At 37.8% G+C, this 22,884-nt stretch overlaps 1 protein-coding gene across 1 annotated transcript in view; it reads right to left on the bottom strand.

Moving 5' to 3' along the window:
* Positions 1–22,884, bottom strand: part of bark (C-type lectin domain-containing protein bark beetle) — a 185,706-nt gene that overhangs the window by 106,988 nt on the left and 55,834 nt on the right. Inside the window, exon 2 of the mRNA XM_081758239.1 lies at positions 1,563–1,723. Coding sequence (XP_081614365.1) covers positions 1,563–1,723 — 161 coding nt within the window. The remainder of the gene's footprint in view (positions 1–1,562; positions 1,724–22,884) is intronic.

Genomic DNA, 22,884 nt, shown 5'->3' with positions numbered 1-22,884 from the left:
CCAGATGGCAGTTAAAGTCAATACCCATTGACACTAGCAGCACTTACTATCGATATAACTATTTGATGGATTCGTAGAGTAATGCTAATAGTTTCAAGTTGATATGCGACGTTGCCACATAGTGAAATGAAGTTTTTCGTTCTTTATAGCAGCTGAAGGAGACCTTGGAGAGTATACCATTATAAATAATATTTTCGCTTTATTTTAACCCCAAGAATAGCGCTCTGTTCCCGTGGATGCCATTTTTAGAACATCATATATATATAACTTTGTTATTAACTTCTTTTTCACGTATTTATGATCGAGAAAGAGTAAGTAACAGAATGTATTTTTGAATTAATAAACGTAGATTTTTGTGGTCAAATTGAATGTTATTATTTTGAAACGACTAACGAATAAATTTTGAGTTGTAATTATGAGATTTTCAATCGTCTGATTTTAAATTATTTATTTATTTAAGTGTTTATATTTTTACAAATTTAAAAAGCTAAAGAAATATAAATTGAAATATTCTCAAAAAATAATAATATAAATACGAAAACTGTAGAACAATGTAGTGGAGACCGTTAAGGTTGTTATACAGTGAAACCTGTCTTTAGCGGAATCGAGCGGGACTTGCAAAAATTTCCGTTAAAGTCAGGTTTCCGCTTAGTGGAGGTAGACCTTTCCTTTCTTTCTTTCTTTCTTTTTTTTTTTAATTCATGGTTATAAAGGGACATACTGAGAAAATATATTGCTGTACGTACATTGTTCGATTACAGTACTTCTTTCTTCTACGAATAAATACACAAAAAACTAAAATGAATAGAAAATATACTATGCACACGTTATCTTTATTTTTCTAATAGCCAAGCAGGGTTTTCTGTGTACATTGCTGCTTGACTTTCCGCATACACTTTAGCGTGAGAAATTATACTAAGTCAATCAGAATAATTTTTCCGTAAGGTAAATTTTTGCAGTTCCTTTAAACTTCTGAGAGCATTTTGATATGTATTTATTCTACTCGGTATCGTATTCCTCTTCTTCCTCTATCTCGTTTTCTTCTTTCCGACATTCCTTATGATTCTTGATTAAGTTGCGGGGATTAAGGACAATTTGTCGGGGTGAATATGAGTAGTGGTTGGGGAAAATCAACACTGTCCAGAAATATTTAACAAAAGAACGAACATTTTATCGCAAACAGTGTAATGTATATGTCTCACAGAATATCTAAACATCTAAACGCTGTAGTCCGGAACTCAGAATTTTCCGTTAAATGTTTATTTTTGTTTCCGTTGTCCGCGTAACACAGTTTCCGCTTAATGAAGGGACTTTTACACATTTTGTTCTCCAAAATTCATGGGACCGTGAAATATTTCCGTTTAAGACAGTTTTCCGTTTAATAAGGGGTCCGTTGAAGACAGGTTTTACTGTATTTTGAAATAGATTATTTTAAAAACTATTTTATTTAAACTAATCATCAAGTTGAAGACTTTTGGAAAGAATAGATTTGGGCATCCTCTCCCTACTCCAAGTTGCGTTATCTGTACTTAATACGTACAGTGAATGTTACGAGTACTCACTTTCTAGAGTTGGTACAGACAGATCTCCACTTTCCTTGGTGAAAAAGCTGCACTCTCCCTGAGAATATGGTGGGTCCATCGACAAGGCGTATCTGCGGTGGCGATGGCGATTCGCTCGGCTTCAACTTGCTTGTCATCATTATTCGTTCATGCGGCAAGCCCTTTAAAGAGAAAACCACAGAGAAAACATTATACAACAAACCGTTTTTTATACAAAAGACAGTTATAATTGAAAAGTTCTTTGCAAATGGTTATACAACGGTCAAAGTTTAATACGCACAAAATACAAGAAGAAGTTTTTGGTATAAAAAAAAAATCACTGGATGTAGAAAATTTTGATTTCTTTTACATATATGGCATAATAATTATACAGAGTGTTTCAAAACAACACCGACAACATTTGGGAGGTGATTCCTGACACCAAGATAAGACAAAAAGTATAGACCAACCTGGGTACACAAATGCTTCCTTTTGGTGTTATAGGCTGCCGAAAACAAGAAAAAATGAACTTTAAAGGTCCATAGCTTCAAAACTATGGGACCTACAGTAGTCGGGTCAACATTTCACTTACGAACTAAAGTCTGTAACAAACATCTTGGCATTTCAGCTAAAGGAATAAAACGCAAACTCTGATGCGACGTTGCCGAGTGCTAAGGGGTTTGGTTATGGCTAAGCACACGAACTACAGCGCGATCAGGTGGCAGAGGATATACGTGGATGTGTACAAAATAAACGTGGCAATACCGCTGGCCTCTCATTTGCTAGCAGCATTTAAAGGGAACTTGGAGATCCGCCCTCAAATGCCAAGATGCTTGGTACGCCCTTTAGTATGTACCCTATCAAAATATTCAAGTTTCAGAAATCTATGGTACTTCCGCAACAATTTTTATAGATGTAGTTACAGAGTACGTAAATGATATGCCCGTAGCCAAACTCCCTCTATAAAAATTGCTTCGTGAGTACCTTAGAATTCTGAAATATGTATTTTTGGATAGCGCACATATTAAACAGCGTGCCAAACATCTTGGCATTTGAAGACGGCACTCCAAGTTCCCTTTAAATGCTGCTAGCAAATGTGAGACCAGCAGTATTGCCACATTTATTTTGTACACATCCACGTATATCCTCTGCCACCTGATCGCGCTGTAGTTCGTCTGCTTAGCCATAGCCACAACCCTTTAACACTCGGCAACGTCGCGTAAGAGCTTGCGTTTTATTCGTTTGGCTGAAATGCCAAGATGTTTGTCACAGGCTTTAGTTCCTAAGTGAAGTCTTGACCTGACTAGGGTACGTTCCATAGTTTTGGAGCTATGGACCTTTCAAGTTCCTTTTTTTATGTTTTCGGCAGCCTATATCTTCGAAACAAAGCATTTGTGCAGCCAGATTGGTCTATACTTTTTGTCTTACTTTGGTGCCAAGAATCACCTCCGAAACGTTGTCGGTGTTATTTTGAAACATCCTGTACGTCACAATAAAATGTAAAATGGAAACAAAGATGTCTTCTTCACAAGTTCCAGCCTTCCTAAATGCAACGAACATCCTTCTCTTTTAATAATAAAAAAAAACAAAGAAAAACAAAAAAAGCAAGACATGCTTTAAACATTTCTCACGAATAATAATATGTTATAAATTATAATAGAGAAAGAAAAAAAACAGGATGTTTGGAATTCTAATAATTTGGGGAAACATTTTATCAGAATGGGATAAGCCTATAAATTCGGAACATCTGAGAGCCCTATTCATGTTCGATCTCCTAATTGAAAATTACGATTCTAAAACTTCTGAAACCACTTTCAAACATTTTAAAAGCAGCAAAAATGAAACACATTTCTGTAAAATTTGTCCCATACATCACATATATACATATTCGAACTCAATAATAACACACAAATCAAGTTCTGAGCATATAGGTAATTTTTTCTTTTTCTTTTTTCTTTTTTTTTTTTTTTTTTGTAAAACATCACTTAATGTCACGAAAACTTCGTATTCAATTATTAATAATTTCCCATATTTACTAAATATGTTTGCATAAGCAAATTTGTATCATGACCTACCGAGAAATGTAGGGCCGGAAATAGCGAAAGCAGTAGTACAGATGGTTAGGGAGCAGAGGGCAATAGGGTGGGCATCGGTTTGGTTTTTGCGTCATAAAGTGAGGATGTACTGGATATCTGAAATTTGCAGATAATTTCATAAAAATTTGCACGTAATTTTTTTACTTACTCAAGTGGTCAGTCCGCTCAATTTTATCGAGACTTTTTATAAAAATTGTCACTAATACAGGGCAAGTCAAAATGATGGACCCGATTTCAGAAATTTATTCTGTGAAAGCTAATAAATATGTAATTGATAGACTTGCGCTTCAAAAGGTTAACTCTCAAAGTTTAGTTTCCATGCAGTGTTTCTACTTTCTATCGCTAGGAGTCAGCAGCGATCAGTTAAGGAAAATGACGTTGACTGGAAAACAGTAGGGATGAGCACGAGACGAGTCGAGACGGAGTTTTCCTGAAAAAAATCGAGTCGAGACACAGGTCTTCCGATAGATAAAAATACATTTTTCGAGTCGAGACGTCACTTTTTACAGCACATTTTCCACTTTTTACAGCACATTTTCGAGACGAGACAGACTCAAATCTTGTCTCGTGTGCATCCCTAGAAAACAGAGATCTTTCTGTGTGCTTTATCATGTAAACAAATCTGTGATCAGTGTGCAAAGGCATTTCCGTACCAAATATTGGAGAGACCTACCGACGGGGAAGGACATTGGTAAGTGATATAAACATTTCAAAGATTTGGGTTGCTCTGTAAATGAAAATCGACTGGCTTGATACTGAACACAAGGCTTAGCAGGAGATAGACTATTGGCTTGATGTGTGCCGTGTGTTATGCAAGGTGCACACATAGAACACTTTTGATACACTATGTGATCAAAAGTATCCGCACACCCCCAAAAACATACGTTTTTCATATTAGGTGCATTGTGTTGCCACCTACTGCCAGGTACTCATTATCAGCGACCTCAGTAGTCATTAGACATCGTGAGAAAGCAGAATGGAGCGCTCCGCGGAAGTCACGGACTTCGAACGTCGTCAGGTGATTGGATGTCACTTGTGTCAGAAGTCTGTAAGCGAGATTTCCACACTCCTAAACATCTCTAGGTCCACTGTGTCTGATGTGACAGTGAATTGGAAACGTGAAGGGACACATAAAGCACAAAAGCGCACAGGCCCACCTCGTCTGTTGACTGACAGAAACCGCCGACATTTGAAGAGGGTCGTAAAGTGTAATAGGCAGACATCTATCCAGACCTTCACACAGGAATTTCAAACTGCATCAGGATCCACTCCAAGTACTATGACAGTTAGGCGTGAGCTGAGAAAACTTGGATTTCATGGTCGAGCGGCTGCTCATAAGCCACACATCACGCAGGCAAATGCCAAACGACGCCTCGCTTGGTGTAAGGAGCGTAAACATTGGACGATTGAACAGTGGAAAAACGTGTGGAGTGACGAATCACGGTACACAATGTGGCGATCCGATGGCAGGGTGTGGGTATGGTGAATGACCGGTGAACGTCATCTGTCGGCGTGTGTAGTGCCAACAGTAAAATTCGAAGGTGGTGGTGATATGGTGTGGTCGTGTTTTTCTTGGAGGGGGCTTGCACCCCTTGTTATTTTGCGTGGCACTCTCGCAGCGCAGGCCTACATTGATGTTTTAAGCACCTTCTTGCTTCCCACTGTTGAAGAGCAATTCGGGGATGTCGATTGCATCTTTCAACACGATCGAGCACCTGTTCATACTGCATGGCTTGTGGCGGAGTGGTTATACGACCATAACATCCCTGTAATGGACTGGCCTGCACAGAGTCCTGACTTGAATCCTATAGAACATCTATGGGCTGTTTTGGAACGCCGACTTCGTGCCAGGCCTCACCGACCTACATCGATACCTCTCCTCAGTTCAGCACTCCGTGAAGAATGGGCTGCTATTCCCCAAGAAACCTTCCAGCACCTGATTGAAACTATGCCTGCGAGAGTGGAAGCTGTCATCGAGGCTAAGGGTAGGCCAACACCATATTGAATTCCAGCAATACCGATGAAGGGCGCCACGAACTTGTAAGTCATTTTCAGCCAGGTGTCCAGATACTTTTGATCATATAGTGTATGCTTGAAGAAAACTCTGACAGTTTGCCTTTCTTAGCAGTACATGTCTCATAAATGTATATTAGATTTCACAGAATACATTTCTGAAATCGGGTCCATCATTTTGACTTACCCTGTAGATCAGTAGTTTGTAAGATACTAGCGTCAAAAAAAAGAAAATGGAGTACGAAGTCTCCATTAAAAAGAATGTTTATTAGTTTGGGACTCAAGTTCTTCAGTTGTTTTCTTTTTCTAAGACGGTTTCACAACTGTGTGTACTATTCTGTTAACTATAAACTAAATTTTTCTTACTATATCCGCTTTCTACTTTTGTCTAGGATTGGATGTATCTACAGCAGTGAACTACTCACTACAAGATGGACTGGAGTTTCACTCTTTGGTTTCTAAGGACATTCCAATTAGAACACTTTTGAGTTTTACTTCCTTATTCAACAGCATGGTTATGAAGGACGGAGTCTACTATTAACAAGGACCGGGGTTTAAATCTCGTGTCCAGAAAAATATGCATGATCAACTCTCACAGTATACCCGTTCTCTACCGGAGAATCTCAACCTTGAAGTCAAAGACTAAGATAGAGAGAGAGAACCAAGAGAGGTTCTGAGGAGGTTTGTATTCATACATACGACATGCGTTCAAAAATAAACCGAACTTTTGTTATACTATCTTTATTGCTCATTGTACAACATTTTACCCCTCAGAGTACTCCCCTCTACTGGCAATACACCATTCCTAACGTTTCTGCCATTTTTGAGAAGTTTCCTGGAACGTACTTTCTGATGGGATGGTGTAGGTCTTTCGTCGCATTGGCCTGAATCTCCGCTATAGTTTTTGGAAATGACGTCCTTTCAAAGTATTTCAAAGTTTGGGAAACAAGAGAAAGTCTACTAAGACTAAGCCCGGAGAATGGGGGGATGGGGCACACCGGGAGTCTGATGTTTTACCAGATAACTGCGGATGAGGAGCGACGTGTGAGCCTGTGCATTTGGATGGTGCACCATCCAAATCTGGTTTCCCTACAATTCAGGCTTCTTCTTGCGGGCAGTATTATCCATCAAACACGCTAAAATGTCCTGGTACATTTCCTTGTTCACAATCTAACCACGTGGTACAATCCGCGGCAAAAAACCTGCAACATGAGGATGTAAGTTTATTGTGAAACTACGCCTAACAGCCCAGGGAATGAACATAACGTCTAAGTGGAGCGAATCACGCCAGAATAAACCTCGGCCTCCTCCCGTGCACACTTATTTTGGAGCAGAAGACTTCGTCATTTCACAATAAACTTATATGCTCGTGTTGCAGGTTTTTTTGCCGCGGATTGTACAAATTCATGATGAATAATGAGTTTCAATCAAAAGATACAACCAGTATCACCTTGATCTTTGGCCAACTCATTCAGTCTTCCCCATATGCTTGGTTAAGCAATTGAAATGTCTCTGTAATATTTTTACCAAGTTTGTAGCAAAATTACACACACACATACACACACACCAACACGTTGTTCTTCAAGCTCTTTCACTGTCACGTTGTCACTAATTCGACGAACAGCTTGTGCGCGTGCTCACTTCAGCGGTTGTAGCTCGGTGACTAACGGTCATGCCGAAACGAGACAAACGACAGTTTGTTGTCTAAGCCTGGCGCTACGTCTGCTCAGTACTCGCAGCGCGTTCCCCGACGTGCTATCTCGAAAGTTCGGTTTCTTTTCGAACACACCTCGTACATGCCAACAAAGAACTGAAAGTTTCAGAAGGTGGCTAAAACTGATCACAGAGAGGCTTTAGTCCCCTGGCCATCTTGAGCTACGGACCTCCCTCCGAGAGCTGGATTACAGGACCACAACTAATTCGGACATCGAAAGTATTTGGATGATTAGAGAAAGAAGGAGAAAAACGTATGAATTGAGAAAAGTCCATAGTAATAGTTGAATTTAAAAAATGGCGATAAATTCTAAGTGCTTTCAATTGAATTATGAATTAGCAATTTCCTGTCGATAACATCTTAATACAATATCTGTGGCAGTGTTGGTAATCGTGAGCGGATATTTGCTTTACTTCCGTGATAACGAAAGCAGAAATTAAAAATTGTTTCCCGAGCAATAAATCCTGTAAAGGAATTAATCACCTTTCTATTTTCACAAGTAAGAAAAATCTGTTAGCGCATTGCTAATATCATAAAATCAGCGAGAAACATTTAATTATGTTGCACTCCTGACATTTTATTTCCTTTCTTTCCCATAGTTGATATCATGTTCCGATTCGCCTCCCACGAGAAGATGAAAAAGTAGAGATCGTACAGATGTTGAAGCTGGGTTTAGTAACCTTATCTTGCGTCACATCAGCTGTTCTGAGAGAAAACACCTGATTCATGATCGAAGCGAAACGAAACTAAATCTCAACTGAGAAGGTGAGCTCATAGTTTCTATTCGCCATGTTTATTTACTGCAACAAAAGAATAACGCTAATAGCATGTTTCATAGGAAGTTTATATAAGAAACGGGGGCGGCACCCAACAAAACATTTTTCTCCAATATAAATCCTTGAATTTGGCGTGACATTCCCGGGTTCGATTCTCAGTGGAGACTCATGTGGTACGTTAAGCTGTAGACCCACTTCTCATATAGCCTCGCCGCTGAAAAGGGACCCTAAACTGAAAATCAAATCAAATTCTTGATTTAATAAAATAACATATTAGAATTGCTAATGTACAGTACGTTCAATTTTGAGATATACCATTTCTAATACTTTCGAGCAGCGTTTCTTCCAGACATGTTTTTGGGGGAACACTGCCCCCCGGAGGAAAAAATAATACGTCTATAATATAATACTAAATACTAAGTGAGCCCTTCCGAATACTAAGCGGACATTAACCTGTTATCTGGACATCCGAATCAAACCTAGTCCTTTCAATAAACATAAAAAACATGTTCATGCACAAAAAGTTAGGTGCCATGGACAATGGAGTAAGTCCCTGGGGCCCATTAACTCTGTTAGAATAAAGAAAATCGTAGACTCGCAGTGAAATAGCTATTGTGCCAAAACTGTTTATTGGAAAGTCATGGTTTACACTTCATTCTCTTCAGAATGAAACAAGCTTTCCAGAGGTGCTATGTATTGGGGCCCATAACGCACCTGAACAGGGAAATTTGGGAGAATGTCGGGAAAATTTCCTCCAGAAATCCCTTCCATGAACTTTGGACCCCTCTGGAGTGGCCCCGGGTAAAAGTACACATTCCAAATGTATCTCGAAAAATACTATATAAGGGGATAAGAAATGTATGTACCATGTTTTGTATTGATACATGGAATAGATATGAGGGAAAAGCTTGTATATCATCTTAATGGTAACGAAATCGATTTTCCAGAGAAAACAATATCGAACACGGAATCTGAAGAGATTTTCTTTTATTACAAAAAAAAAAAAAAAAAAAAACGGTTTAGAACTCGGTATCGAAACCAATTTCCAGAGCAAATCGGTTCCAACCCCAAAACAAAAATTGATTTTCAAAAAAAAAAAAAAGTTCTGATTCTGGAACTATTATTGACAGGTTACTTGCCGCAACTGAGAAGCATCCATGCTCAATGGTCTTCCGCTAACCTCTTCGTCTTCACGTACGATTTCTCTGTTTTGATATCGTCCATTAAGTCTAGTCTCTTTCGTCTCCTCCCTCCATTTCCTGCCACTATACCGTCTAACACGTCCCTCATAATTCAGTTCCTTCATACTCAATGTCTCAACCAGTTTCTTAATAATATATAAAATATTTCTTCTCTCCCCACCCCCCACCATTTCTAACACCTTATCATTCGTTTTCTATTCAATCCATCTAATTCTCTCAATTCTTCTCCATACCCACATTTCGAAAGCTTCCAATCGTTTCTAATCATTTTTGAAGCATTTTATGAGACTTTTTCTCAACTTTTTATTCAAGGTCTCACAAAACACTTTTCTTCCTCCTAAAGGCTTCTTTCGCCATTCCTATCTTTGCTTTTATTTCACGTTTATACCGGTACTTCATATCATCACTAATTTAATACTACCCAGGTATCGAAAACTAGTCATCTGTTCTATTTTCTCCGCTCCTACTTCTATATTTAAGGATCTTTCGAAATGTCACACCTCAGGTAAGGAAGAGTGCCTCGGACACTGTTCGGCGTGGGCCTAAGGACCTGAGTTTTTAAAAAATACTTCTATGAAATCTAGCCCGTGGATGAAATGATTGCTGTTTGTTAGAAAGTTTTTAAATTACTTTCTCTTTTCATCATTAAGGGTTAATAAAAAAAAATATAAAGGAAGGAAAGAACTACCTCTGCTCAACTCTCGTACCGGAAACCCGTATTAGTACCATTTAATAGAAACAAGGAATCCGGTTCCTGTAGCTTTCTTAATGCAGATAGTGAATCATATCATATCACTTATGACATCAATCTTTTTTCTTTTCTTTTTTTTTCTACAAGGATTTCAAGAGACTAAATACGTAACCTAAATTCCTTTTTTCTTACTATTTCATATCCAGACGACAATCATTGTTGAAAATCCAGAAGCGAAGAGAAGTGCGTCTCGTACTAATGACGAAGCATAAGAATATAACGGATTCATGCGGACATCACTCAAAAAGAAAACGGCGTCACCGGAAGCATGCATCACTGCTAATATACTTTGGTCTTTGAGGTCAAGCTTAGGACAATGACACACTAAAAAAAGCATAAGACTATATTTCAAATAGACATTTATTGGATGCATGTCAATTGGAAGCATCAAGAACTGTGCGATTACAAGATAAGATATTAGGATAAAATAGAGAGGGGAAACCAGTTTGCGAAAATAAAGAGTCCATGACTGGTTGATACTTATTATTAGAGAAGCTGACAAGGAAATACTTTAGAGGCACGGTAGCTCAGTATAGAGCGCTCAGCTTTGCTGCAAGGGGTCCTTGGTTCAATCCTAGCTCAGGTAAATTTGTTGTAAAGCAACTTCGTATCCTTGGGTTTTGTAGGCTTCTCACATTTCTTGTCACATTCTGATTCCCCAAATATTCACTTTAATTATAGTGGCCGCATGGAGTCGTGAAGCTTCCTAGATCGATCAAGTTCAGCACTCAATAGAACGCTAAAGTGTGTCCCTGTTATCAACCTCATCCATGAAATGTTGCTAGTGTCGTCTCTCGCGCTACACGAAGAACATCTCCCGAGGGTACAGTGTTGCCAGATTGCCCTTAGGTTTCGTTTTGTTTATGTTTGTTCTTGTTGTTGTTTTATATTTTTGTTATTATTGTTGTTACCATTTAATTCAAATAATTGTTAGTGTTCGGGTTATCAAGGGTGCCGATCCTGGTGGGGCGGGGAATCCGGGGCCCAATACTCATGTGGTCCCCGATGCATTTTTATGAATATGTATTTTTGATTTTATATGTATTTTTTTACGAATACACAATATTTGACATAATTTGAATGTAATTTGTCTTAACATCCTTTGTCTGCAACCAAACACATATCTGAATACCCCCCCCCCAGACCCAGTTACAGAGAAATTGGCGCCCTTGCGTGTTATAGTTCTTTAAGTGTTTTTTTTAATCGTTCGTTCGCCATGTCTTTTAGTTTGGCAACATTGGTGGTGCACTTCTTTTGTTTCACTTTTCCTCAATTGTGCGTTCGAAGGCCAGCTTCACGAATCGTGCCGAATTCTTCCCATGTATCACACGTGAGGCAAAGCAGCTCAATGATTGGTGTAGAGCCCAGGCTTCACGACTCCTTGCGGTCACTATAATTATCCGTCTCCTTTACCCTAAAGGGCGTAATCGTGGGACGTTACACTAGAAATTTCATGTCACTTCATTTCATTTAACTACTCGCGTATACACCTTCCGCTATTTGTGATCAGAGTTTTCGAGTTTCTTTATTGTCAAAAGACATGAAAGAGAGAGAATCGTCTTATATACGGAGGCTTAAAACAGTGTCGGTCATGAGACGAGATGAGGCGGGAAATATGTTTTTTCGTCTTGTCTCGTCAATTTTATATAAGTCTCGTCTCTTTCAAACAATTCTTTCTAATCTCGTCTCGAGTCTTGGACAGGTTTTCTCGTCTAATCTCGTTTTTATGTAGAAAATTTGTTGTGATATTTTTTTCTTAATTTTATCTAGAAGTTGTCCTAATCCTTCTGTATCACGAGAGATCTATGAAGGATGTGATATAACAGTATTTGAACCATATTTATTATTGGAACATACGAGGTGACATCAAAAAGTTTCGAGGCTAATTCTGTAACAGAACAACAGATGGCAGCGCAAATTTGCACGCATAGGCATAGGGAGCATCGGCCTTCATTAAGTCAGTGTCTCAGGAGACGTTGTCCTGTGTACCAGAGATGGAGTGGGTCAGTGGGTCGGTGGGTCAAGTTTTCTTGGTGGGTCAGTGGGCCGTGGGTCAACAGCATGTGACCCACTGTGACCCACGACCCACCGTGACCCACCACCCACCATGACCCACTGCGACCCACCACCCACCATGACCCACTGTGACCCACCACCCACCGTGACCCACTGCGACCCACCGACTCAGTATGATCTACCGACCCTCTCTGCTCATTGCATTGTAGACAGTATCTTCTGAAGACTGGTAAATTTGTCTCCGTTTTACTTTCAAGACCTTCATTTCCCTTTCTTTTCCACTTGTTTCTGTCTACTTACCTGAGGTGAGTATATCTAACCAAGTGAAAAAAGAACTTCAGGCACTTTTGGATATTGATATTTTTAATAGTAATAATAGCAATAGGACTTCCACTACTACTTGGCTTTCGAGACCTGTGAGTTTTTAGAGCTAACTACTGGAAAAAATACATTTTTGAATCACTGTAATATATAAATTATTATATAAAAAAATTGAATGTAACTATGTGTGCCTGATCATCACGGTCAAATTTCAAAGTCAAATGAAATTACTTTTGGTATATAGTTAGGCCTTAATCCAAACTGGAATGTTATATTGCTTTTATTATAATGCATAATATCCTAAGGAGGTAGTGAGGATCCGAATTTTTGCGAAAAAAATGAGTATCTCGCAAGCCGTTAAACTTACGGAGATGAAATTCAGTGTATTAACTCTTTATTGAAAATAAACAGTGTGTGTCCTAGCATTTTTTAAAATTCTTCTTTATGTGGGGGGGGGGCACTTTCTTTATATGGAAAATTGGTATTGAGTTTTTTTGTAAAAATGATCGAAAACGACCGATGTTATTTAAGAAAAAAAAATTAGAAACAAAAAATACAGTGCTTGGCTTCATATATCCATTGCTTTCTGCTATAATAATTGCTGAAGCTTATGTTTATTATTTGGAGCGCTTACAGCACAGGGCAATCAACCCATAAAATTGTGAGAAAAATAGGCATAAAATTTGTACTGTAAGCTTAATTACACGGAAATTTGAAGTTTGGATTGTACGCATAATTGTATGGAAAATTTTACACTTTTTCTCCCTTTACGTTGGTCTACTTACTTTGATTTAGAACTTTGAAATTTCATCCTTTTTTCCACTGAAAAGTATTGATAATTCAACAAGAAAATAATTATACTATGATAATTTAATTGAAATTCATCGTAATTTGGCACATGGCAAACAGCAGTGTGGTAATTGAAGTTGAAGAAGGAGGGAAATTCCCATTCAACTCTGAACACTGTCCAGGAACCTCGTTCCCTTTCGCTTTCTAGACGGGGGAGGGAACTTGGTAATGGTATCAAACCTTCATGTGTAATTACAAAAAATAAATTTATAAACAAATAAGAAATCATCAGTTTATCAGGCTTTAATTGATAATTTATTAACAAGATTCCCTATCAAAGGCGTGGTAGATGAAGTTTCTGTTCTACATGGGTCGACATTACCAACTGACATGGTCGATATGGAAAAGATGTTGTATGGTGATAGAGAGATGATACTTCTTGCTGAACCAAGAAAAATCGTTATCAGACTTAAGTCTAACAAGTAGATTGTCAATGAGAAGTGCAGAAATCGGGTAAGAAATATTATCAATACACGACAGAGTGCGAACGGAAATTTCCCCTTATGAATTTAAAGATGACTAATATTGGAAATATACTAAGTGCTCAAACATTGTCTAACTTGTTGCTCATCAATGTTAATGGCCCACCGCTAAACAAGCTCAAAGTAGACGAGCTAGTTATTTCTTGGCTGAAGGATGGACATCATTCCACTGCGGATGATTTACCGCCAAAAAGTTACCAACAGGAAATAAATCCGATTTCAGATTTGTTTTAAGGTGGAAAATCACGTGTTACGGAAAATGTATACTTGTATTACTAATTGCTTACTTGTGTTATTCAACTTTGTACCTAATTTTTAGTAAGTCTCTTCTTTGCTTTAGGTAAACTACTTTGAATAAATATTCATAATTATTGCAATTATGCATATTTGTAACTTAAATTTAACATGGTGTTTTAGTGATTACACAAATTACAATTATGAGCATACTTTATGGAGATGCTCCCACAGAGGGTAACCGAGCACCTTTATACCCTATGAACAACTGATTTTTCAAGTCTTTTGTGAGAAAAATACTGTGAACTGAGAAACCATAACCGTTTCCATATTGTACAGGGGTATTTTCCTGCGAATAGAAGTTTCTTGTGGAATGCGTTCAGAAATTAACACCTGAAAGAATACTCTCTTAGTACAAGTATATTTTAGGCACACACTAATTTCCCCCCACCTCGAACTGTTTCAATTTCCTCACTGACAAACACTTTACCATTTTATATCGTAAAGGTCAGATCCACCGTTATTGTAACAGAGTGGTGCTTGAGCGATTGACTAGAAATTCAAACTCCGATTAGTGACAATTTCACAGTCTTATTTTAGTACAAGTGTAAACTCTTTAGTCAGTTTAGAAGAGGCCGTGGATCGTGTTCAGAGTTGATGAAGATGGATTTTGGTGAGTCAGAGTAGGTCAAAGTGGATTAGAGTGGTTCATGGTGGATGGTGGGTCAGAGTGGGTCACCGTGGGTGGTGGGTCAGAGTGGGTCACCGTGGGTGGTGGGTCAGAGTGGGTCACGGTGGGTGGTTGGTCAGTGGGTCGCGGGTCAAGTTTTCATTGACCCACGCCAACTCTGCTGTGTACACTGAAAACTATGCAGCTAGTGTTATTCTGATAACGTGCATTACCACGATCTGCGATTTCATCATGAATAGCATCTGGAGCGGACGTGAAATTATGTGTGAAACTGGGCAAATCCTGAACAGAGACGCTTGACATGATTCAGGAAGTGTACGGCGATCGCCCACGATCCTAAATTAATGTTTATACAAAAAAAAAAAAATAATAATAATTCGCAGCACATAACTATGAGAGTAGCTGATGTTAAACAAACAGGAGAATTTTAGGAGTATGATATGAAAGCGAAAATACTGACTACACTTGGCCTTTTCAAAAGTGTGTTGTGTTACTCATGAGACATAAATTTTTCCGGGGCCGCGGTGGCTCAGTGGTAGAGCGTTCACCTCTGGTGCTTGGGGTCCCGGGTTCGATCCCAGCCCCCGCCAAGTGAACTTTGTGGTGGACAAACACCGTGTGCGTGGGTTTTCTCGGGGTTCTCCCGTTTCCTCCCACTTTCTTCATTTCACCATTTCATTCATTACTCATCATCACCGTCTCCATTAGCTTAACCGGCATAACCGTGGGACGTAAAACTCAAAGATTTAATTTCATTTCATTTTTATAAATTTTTCCGTTTCGTATCGAAACCGATATGAAAACTGCTACTTTTCTCGTCTCGAATTTTAAAATGGAACCTCTTCCCCTCTCCTGGGCAACACTATATATTAGTTTTTTTTTTTTTTTTTTGTTTTTTTGTTTTTTTTTTCGTGAACAAAACCGATGTGTTTAAATGTATTCACATTGTCTTCCCGAAGCTCCGAACTAGGACTTTCATTTAGGTTTCGGTACCGGGATCATAAAACAAATTTGATTTATTTACCATTAACACAATGGGGTATTATCAAACATTGTTAGGGGTCATCAAGTCAAGGAGCCTCACGTAGGCAGGTTGTGTAGCCAGAAAAAAAAAAAGCAGGAACGCTTTCAAAGTTTTAACTGGAAATCCAATCGGAAAACGACCATTAGGAAGACCTGACGCACAGATGGGAGGGCAATATTAAGATGGATCTCGCAGAAATAGGAATACAAAGTAGAAACTGGATCCAGTTGGCTAAGGACAGAACTCGATGCAGAGCTTTCGTGAACGCTGTATTAAACCTCCGAGTTTCATAGCCCATAGAGTTAGTTAGTTTTATAGGGTTGCCAACTGTTGAAAATGGAAATACCGGACACCCTTGTGGAGTACGTATACTCTTAAGATTGTGACGTCATCGCTCGTCAAAAATGTTAACAACCTGAAAAATGGTTCCTTCACATAAAATTGAGAAATTTTGAGTTCGAATTTAATAATTTCAGTTACTATTGAAGCACTTATTAAACTTAGTTATTCCAGTTTTGATTGAGGTCGATACATGTAATTTTTGTAGTCTACCATCAATAATACATCATATTTCAAACAGAAAACCAAATGTAATTGGCAATATAATTACAGTATGCATAAAATATACTTGAAAAATAAGTCTTATCAGCTTCGCTGGGGATGTCTCATAACACCTACATGCTTTTTCTGCGTCTGGATGCATTATTTAAGGTTAGTATAAAGGGACCAGTTTTACCAATAGATGTCACTACAGTCTTCGTATCTCTCCCATGTATTTTTTACCTTTCACGAAAATTTACAATTTCTTTTACAAATTTCAACCTAGAGACTTCAAATTTTTAGAGAAGGAACTTCGTAACCTAGTAAAGGGAACAATCCGTACCGATATTTTATTTAGATTTTTTTTTCATTGTTGAAACAATTCGATTGTTAGAGGTTTGGATATTCATTTCAACAATCAAGTCATTTCAACAATGAAGAAAATTCTAAATAAAATATCGGCACGGGTTATTGCCTTTGATAAATTATGAAGTTCCTTTTCTAAAAAATTGAAGTCTATAGGTTGAAATTTGTAAGAGAAATCGTGAATTTTCGTGAAAGATAAAAAATACATGGGAGAGATACAAAGACTGTAGTGTCATCTGTCGGCAAAACTTGTCACTTTAAACCAACCTTAATTGGAAGATGTAGCTGAGGATGAAACAGTGTTAGCTGCGCTCTTGAAAATGTACTTTTGTTGATACTTAGCAGTTTTGATAAGTTCAGTAAATTTTCCTGCCTTCAATTCTTCCGCTAATTCCGCGCATAACAGGACTAGTAAGAGGGAAAATTACCGGGCATTTAACGTCTGGTTTGAAGTCGTACCGAATACCGGACAAGGAGGACAAAAACCAAACTATCCCGTAAAATACCGGACACTTGGCAACTCTATAGTATTAACACCCTTGGAAACAAACATATGATTATAAAGTATAATAATGGCTAGCAGGCTTAAAGCAACGCTTTGCAAAACAATTCACATGTAATAGAATAGTTTTATTATGATTAAATTAAAACAAAAACTAAGTTAGTAGGTCATACACTTTCAACAGTAGCATATTTCATTTTATCTTAAGCTTTGTATGTGTTTTTGTTATATGCCTCTACTCTCTCTCTCTTTCTCCATTCAACGACCAGAATTCTCGGAAGCATAAAATATGAATCTATTGTGTTTGTGCATGATATGCATCTCGAATAATTTTTTTTTCTGTTTTTTACTGGGGAATAACTTGTAAAAGAAGTTGCATCAAGCATCTTTTCTGTGCAAAAGTTTTTTTTTTTTAATTTTTTCTATAGAAGTGCTTAACTTTATTATTATTATTATTATTATTATTGTCTCATATGGTTGAGAAGAATCCACAACACACACAAATTGTGAACTGAAACCTGCGTTGTAGTTTCTACTTTTATTTCTTAATTTTTTTCCTTAAGTTTCCTAAAGAAAAATTAAAGTTTATCGCATTTCATGGTCAGCAGGTAATACGCGTGCTTTCTAGGTGCGTAGACCAGGATTCGAAACCCGGTGGAGATACTTTCATCAAATACAAACTCCAGTACTGGTTCGAATTTTCTTTAAACATTAGGTCCCGTCTTACATAGCCTCTTTGTTAAAAGGGGACGTCAGGCGGCACAGTGGCTGAGTGGTAGAACGATTACATCTGGTGCACAAAATCGCTGGTTCGTTTGCTGGCTAAGTAAGTTTGTAGTGGAAAACACTTGTGTCCACGGGTTTTCTCGGAGTACTCCCCCTTTCTTCCCACATTTTCATTCCACCGTTTCTTTCATCATCATTCACTTGCCTCAATCATCGTCTCCCTTAGCCTAAAGGGTATAATCGTTGGACGTTAAACTGAAAGATTATTTCCTTTTATCGTACTTACTATTACTTTAATCAAGTTCTTTACATCTTTACTGGCACTAGACATGTTCTCCATGGCATAATCAACAAACAAATGAAAGGGAACCCCACACTTTTCCAGTGGTATTGACAATAATATTGACGAGCCCATTCTTATTTCAATATTATTGTTAAAGGGGCATACTCACGGGGGTCTACCAGGTCCGGACCAAGGACGCCAAGGGCCCGGGTCCCCAAAGCTCATGTGGCCCCTTATTGTATTTATGAATATAAAATATTTCGCTTAATTTGAATGCAATTTGTCTTAAAATCCTCATATATAATATACCTTCTGCATCTGAATGGGCTCGCCCAAATTTACAGAGAAATCACCATCCTTGGTCCGGACCCGAGAAAAACTTCCTAACTCAACATACATTTGTCCACTTTTTCAATAAAACTCTACTTGTTTAACAGGGAAATGATTGATGTAACATGAAAATTTGATCTGTACTCTTTCTCATTAAAACAAGTTATATCTTTTTTTTTTTCTGAAAATATAGATGGAAGTATTTTACAATTACTTATCGTCTTTTTGGGTGCAGAATAATACCCATTCAACACTACATAGACGTAGTGGCTTGCAGTACTGGACCTCCCAAACAAAGCTTCAAACCCTCCCAACAAAAATTTCTTCTTGCGCGCCTGTTGTTACGTAATATTCCCCTCAAATCACAGTATTGATGGTTCGATTTCAAGATTTCCAAAGTTTCTTCAATATTGCACGTTAATCGGTCAATATCGTCGTAATACTTTCAATAATATTGGCAACATTTCTAAATATTGTCCGTATTACACGTATTGGGTCCAGACCCGTAGCCAGCCCAAAAATTTAGAGAGGGCCGGGTAGAAGTTAGAGGGGCCCGACCCAATCATATTATGCTTCATCACCATATTATAGTTCATTTGCAAGTCTATCGTGAAATTTTATGGGGGCCAGCCAAAGTTTAGGGGGGCCCGGCTCCCTCGTGGATACGGGCCTGGTTGGGTCCACTTACAAGTGTAGCAGAAGGTTCAAAATTTGTCTGCCTGTGATATAGGCCAACACAATTTGCTGCGTTTTGGGTTGCATACCGTTTAGGCAATTGTATTCAGAGATGTAATGGAGCGTGTACGGGAGTATACGGCGTATACCTACCTAATAATCTTTTAGTCCAACGTATACTCACCTCAAATTTATGAGAGAATGAGCATATAGGGGTAAGTACATGCTATATTTTCGAAAACGGTTGAGTGTATACCCACGAAAAATTGTAGCAATACATCACTGATTATATTCAACATAAAACGATATCTTCCACATTCTCATACCACTAATTATTTCACAATCCTTCATTATCATTAATCATCTGTCTCCTTTAGCCTAGAGGGACATAATCATGAGACGTAAAACTGAAAAATTTCATTTCATACAGCCAGTTCGCAAGATATTAACCCAAACCTAAATATAACAACCCTTACTTCAATAACAACATCTTTCAGTATAACGTCCCATGATTATGCCCTTTAGGTTAATGGAGACTGATCATTAAGCTAAGAGAATGATGATAAAATAAATTGTGGAATGAGAATGTGGGAGGAAACAGGAGTATCCAAGAAAACCCACGGACAGGATGTTGTCCGCCACAAACTAACTTGGGCGGGGATCAAATCAGGGACCCCATACACCAGAGGTAAGCGTTCTACCACTGAACCACCGTGGTCCCCTCCAATAATAATAATAATAATAATAATAATAATAATAATAATAATAATAATAATAATAATAATAATAATAATAATAATAATAATAATAATAATAATGTAAAACACATGCCAAGGATGTTCTATGATAATATTGTTCCTCCTTATAACCTCTTGAGGTTAATGTCACTTTTAGAGATTGGATTTAATTAAACTTTTAATGACTCTGATTTCCTTCTGCGGTAAATTGGTTAAAAAAAAAAAAAAAAAAAAAAAAAAAAGCTAAGCTTCGTTTCCATAGCCGTCCCGTAGTGTTAAGTGCATAGTACAGCTTCATATTAACCTTGAATCTGCAACGCATTCCTCTCCAAACATCCTCTTCTTCTGAGCTATTCACCATGCAATCGGTATATGTTCCGCTTTTTCAAGCGTGCTCTGCTCAATGACTAGAAGAACGTACACAAAAAAAGATGCAAGTATCAGGGGGACTTGTATTCATTACATCTACTTCAAAGCGTTGGTCCATCGAGTGCTTTTTTTTTTTTCTGGTTTGTGCTGCTATGATGATGTGAAGAAGTTGCACTCAGCGCAAACGAATGATGATGGTGGTGATGATGTGTTTGTGTAAACCATCGGGAGCATCTGTTTTGTTGGATCCCATCATAATGGCTGTTGAACATTACGGGGTTCTGTTCGGGTGTAGTCAGCAACTATGGCTACGGTTGGCTGAAGGAGCATAGAAATAACTGTTCTCTTTGCCTCGAAAACCACAGCAGCATGCATTGGAGGCTCCGGCTCTCACGGTCTTTGTCCTCCGCACAAGAACACAACTTCCTACTTTTTCGCTTCCATTTCCATTTTTTGAAAAAGAATATTTTAATCTAAAGAAGCTTTCTTGTCATTTTTTTTTCCTCCAACAAATATTTCTTTTCACTTCTTCTTTCCAATTCTCAGCTATTTCAACAACTATGTACTTGTATTACCACAGACAAACCAGATGAACAGTTTGGACAGCACTGAACAGACTACAAATATTTTATAGAATTATCCTACAGGTGGCGTCAGAGTAAAATCGAAGCAAAAGCTGTGGTTATGAACTAAAAAAAAAAAAAAAAAATATTTATTCTTCAAAACTTTTCGATCTATATATTAAAATGCTAGGTTTATATGTCTGTGGACAAGAAAAGTTTATATATATGTTTGTTCCCAATTCTTTCGACAATGAAATCTCGAAAACCACAAGTGCTAGAAATGTGTCGTTTTCACTGTCGATTTCAAATTTTGTGCAGACTATCCAGTTCTAATTGAATATTTAAAAACATGACAGTTATTTCTTTATTACACTTTTAAGGGTATACTCTAAGTGTAGAAATTTCAAAAAAGTAAAGCATAATATCCTACGAGTTATACATTTCAATACCAGATATTTGCATACGGAGTTACATATCTCTCAGGCGTTTGTTTTATGGCCAAATGATAACGAAAAACGAAGTATAACCATTTCTCCAGGCTAAAATGAACCTTTATTGCTTAGAGTGTTTTGTCCAATGAACACTATATATCACTGACATTATAACTAATTGTGTATGTAATGTATTTGCTTATTGCATACTGCATACAAGAAGAAACAAAATACTGATCATACATGAATTAGAAACTCCAACCGGAAGTAGGCTTAAATGTTGCAAACGGTGCTAGATATTGAAAAAATATTTGAAAAAATCTCCCCTTTATAGTACCCCTTGCCAACTTTTAGCAAGGCGTCTTTCACTTGTGTTTGTAAAGGAACATGTACAGATGTTGTGAGGAATGACAAGGATATATATGTGAATGATGCACTGTGTGGAGAGTGCAGGCTCAGCTAATTTATATCTTAAAATTATACGTTTATACCTGTATGTGGGCAATTCCTTTAGACAAAGAGATCTCAGAAACAGCAAGCTCTATTTTCGCTCGACCATTCCAAATTTTGTGTAGATTTACCAGTTTTCATTGAAACTTCCAAGAAACGTGCCGTTACTTTTCTATTCAACGTCTTAGAGGTACTTTTGAGCCCATAAAAATAACTCTTGCTATGGCGTGTTATATAAAGGAGATCAGAAGAATGGCTCACAGATAAAATGCTTGTCTCTGGTATGAAATGTCTCTGTCCAATCCCCGACCATGTTCGTTAGTTATGTCACCATGATAGCAAGGGTGTACCCAGATTTTTTTGCTAGGAAGGGTCTAAAGTTTTTTTTTTTTTTCTCGGGAGTTAAATAGCTCTATGTATCATTAAATCTGCGTTATTCTGCACCCGAAAAGACGATAAGTAATTGTAAAATACTTCCACCTACTTTTTTTTTTTTTTTTTTTTTTTTTTTTTAATGATAGAACTAGATTGTTTTTATAAGGAAAGGAAGGTGTAAAATCAAATCTTAGGCTCCATCAATCAGTTTTCTATTAAACAAGTATAGACATGTTTAGAAAGTACAAATGTTAGTCGAGTCACGAAGTTTTATTTGGGGGGGAAGGTCCGGATCTGGTGGAGTCCCCTGTGGATGTGCCTCTCCATGATAGTACTATTTTTCTTACGAAATAGGAAAAGTACGTTCGTTATTTTTATATTGAAAATAACCACAGACCAATGAATTATAATCTTCTGCACACATATTTACAAACATATGAGGTCTGTACTGAGATTATCTTAGTAGCTGAGGTTACATTACTCTCTTTCTGCTAATAGGAACTAAAAGATACTGGACTTTTTTTTTTTTTTTTTTGTATTATACCAAGGATGTTATAAAATAGAGGATCTGCCCATACGTACAAATATCTTCATCATATGAACTCAATGAAGCCGAAAAAAACAATCGAGCATCGTCTGAGCCAGCACGTCTGATTGGCTACTCTCGTTTTCGCCATGATTGTTGCCTCAAAACATTGCGATCTTATTGGCGCGGAGTGGGCAGAGTGGGTGTGGTGAAGCTGTGACGTATGGCTTTACGATTTTGTTGTATGGGCAAATCCTCTATTTTATAGCATCCTTGTATTATACATGGTTTCTGCGTATAC

The sequence above is a fragment of the Thermobia domestica genome, chromosome 5 (assembly GCF_964235325.1).
Source record: "Thermobia domestica chromosome 5, izTheDome1.hap1.1, whole genome shotgun sequence".
NCBI classification, from domain to species: Eukaryota; Metazoa; Arthropoda; class Insecta; order Zygentoma; family Lepismatidae; genus Thermobia; species Thermobia domestica.
This window is presented reverse-complemented; position numbering and strand designations above follow the sequence as displayed.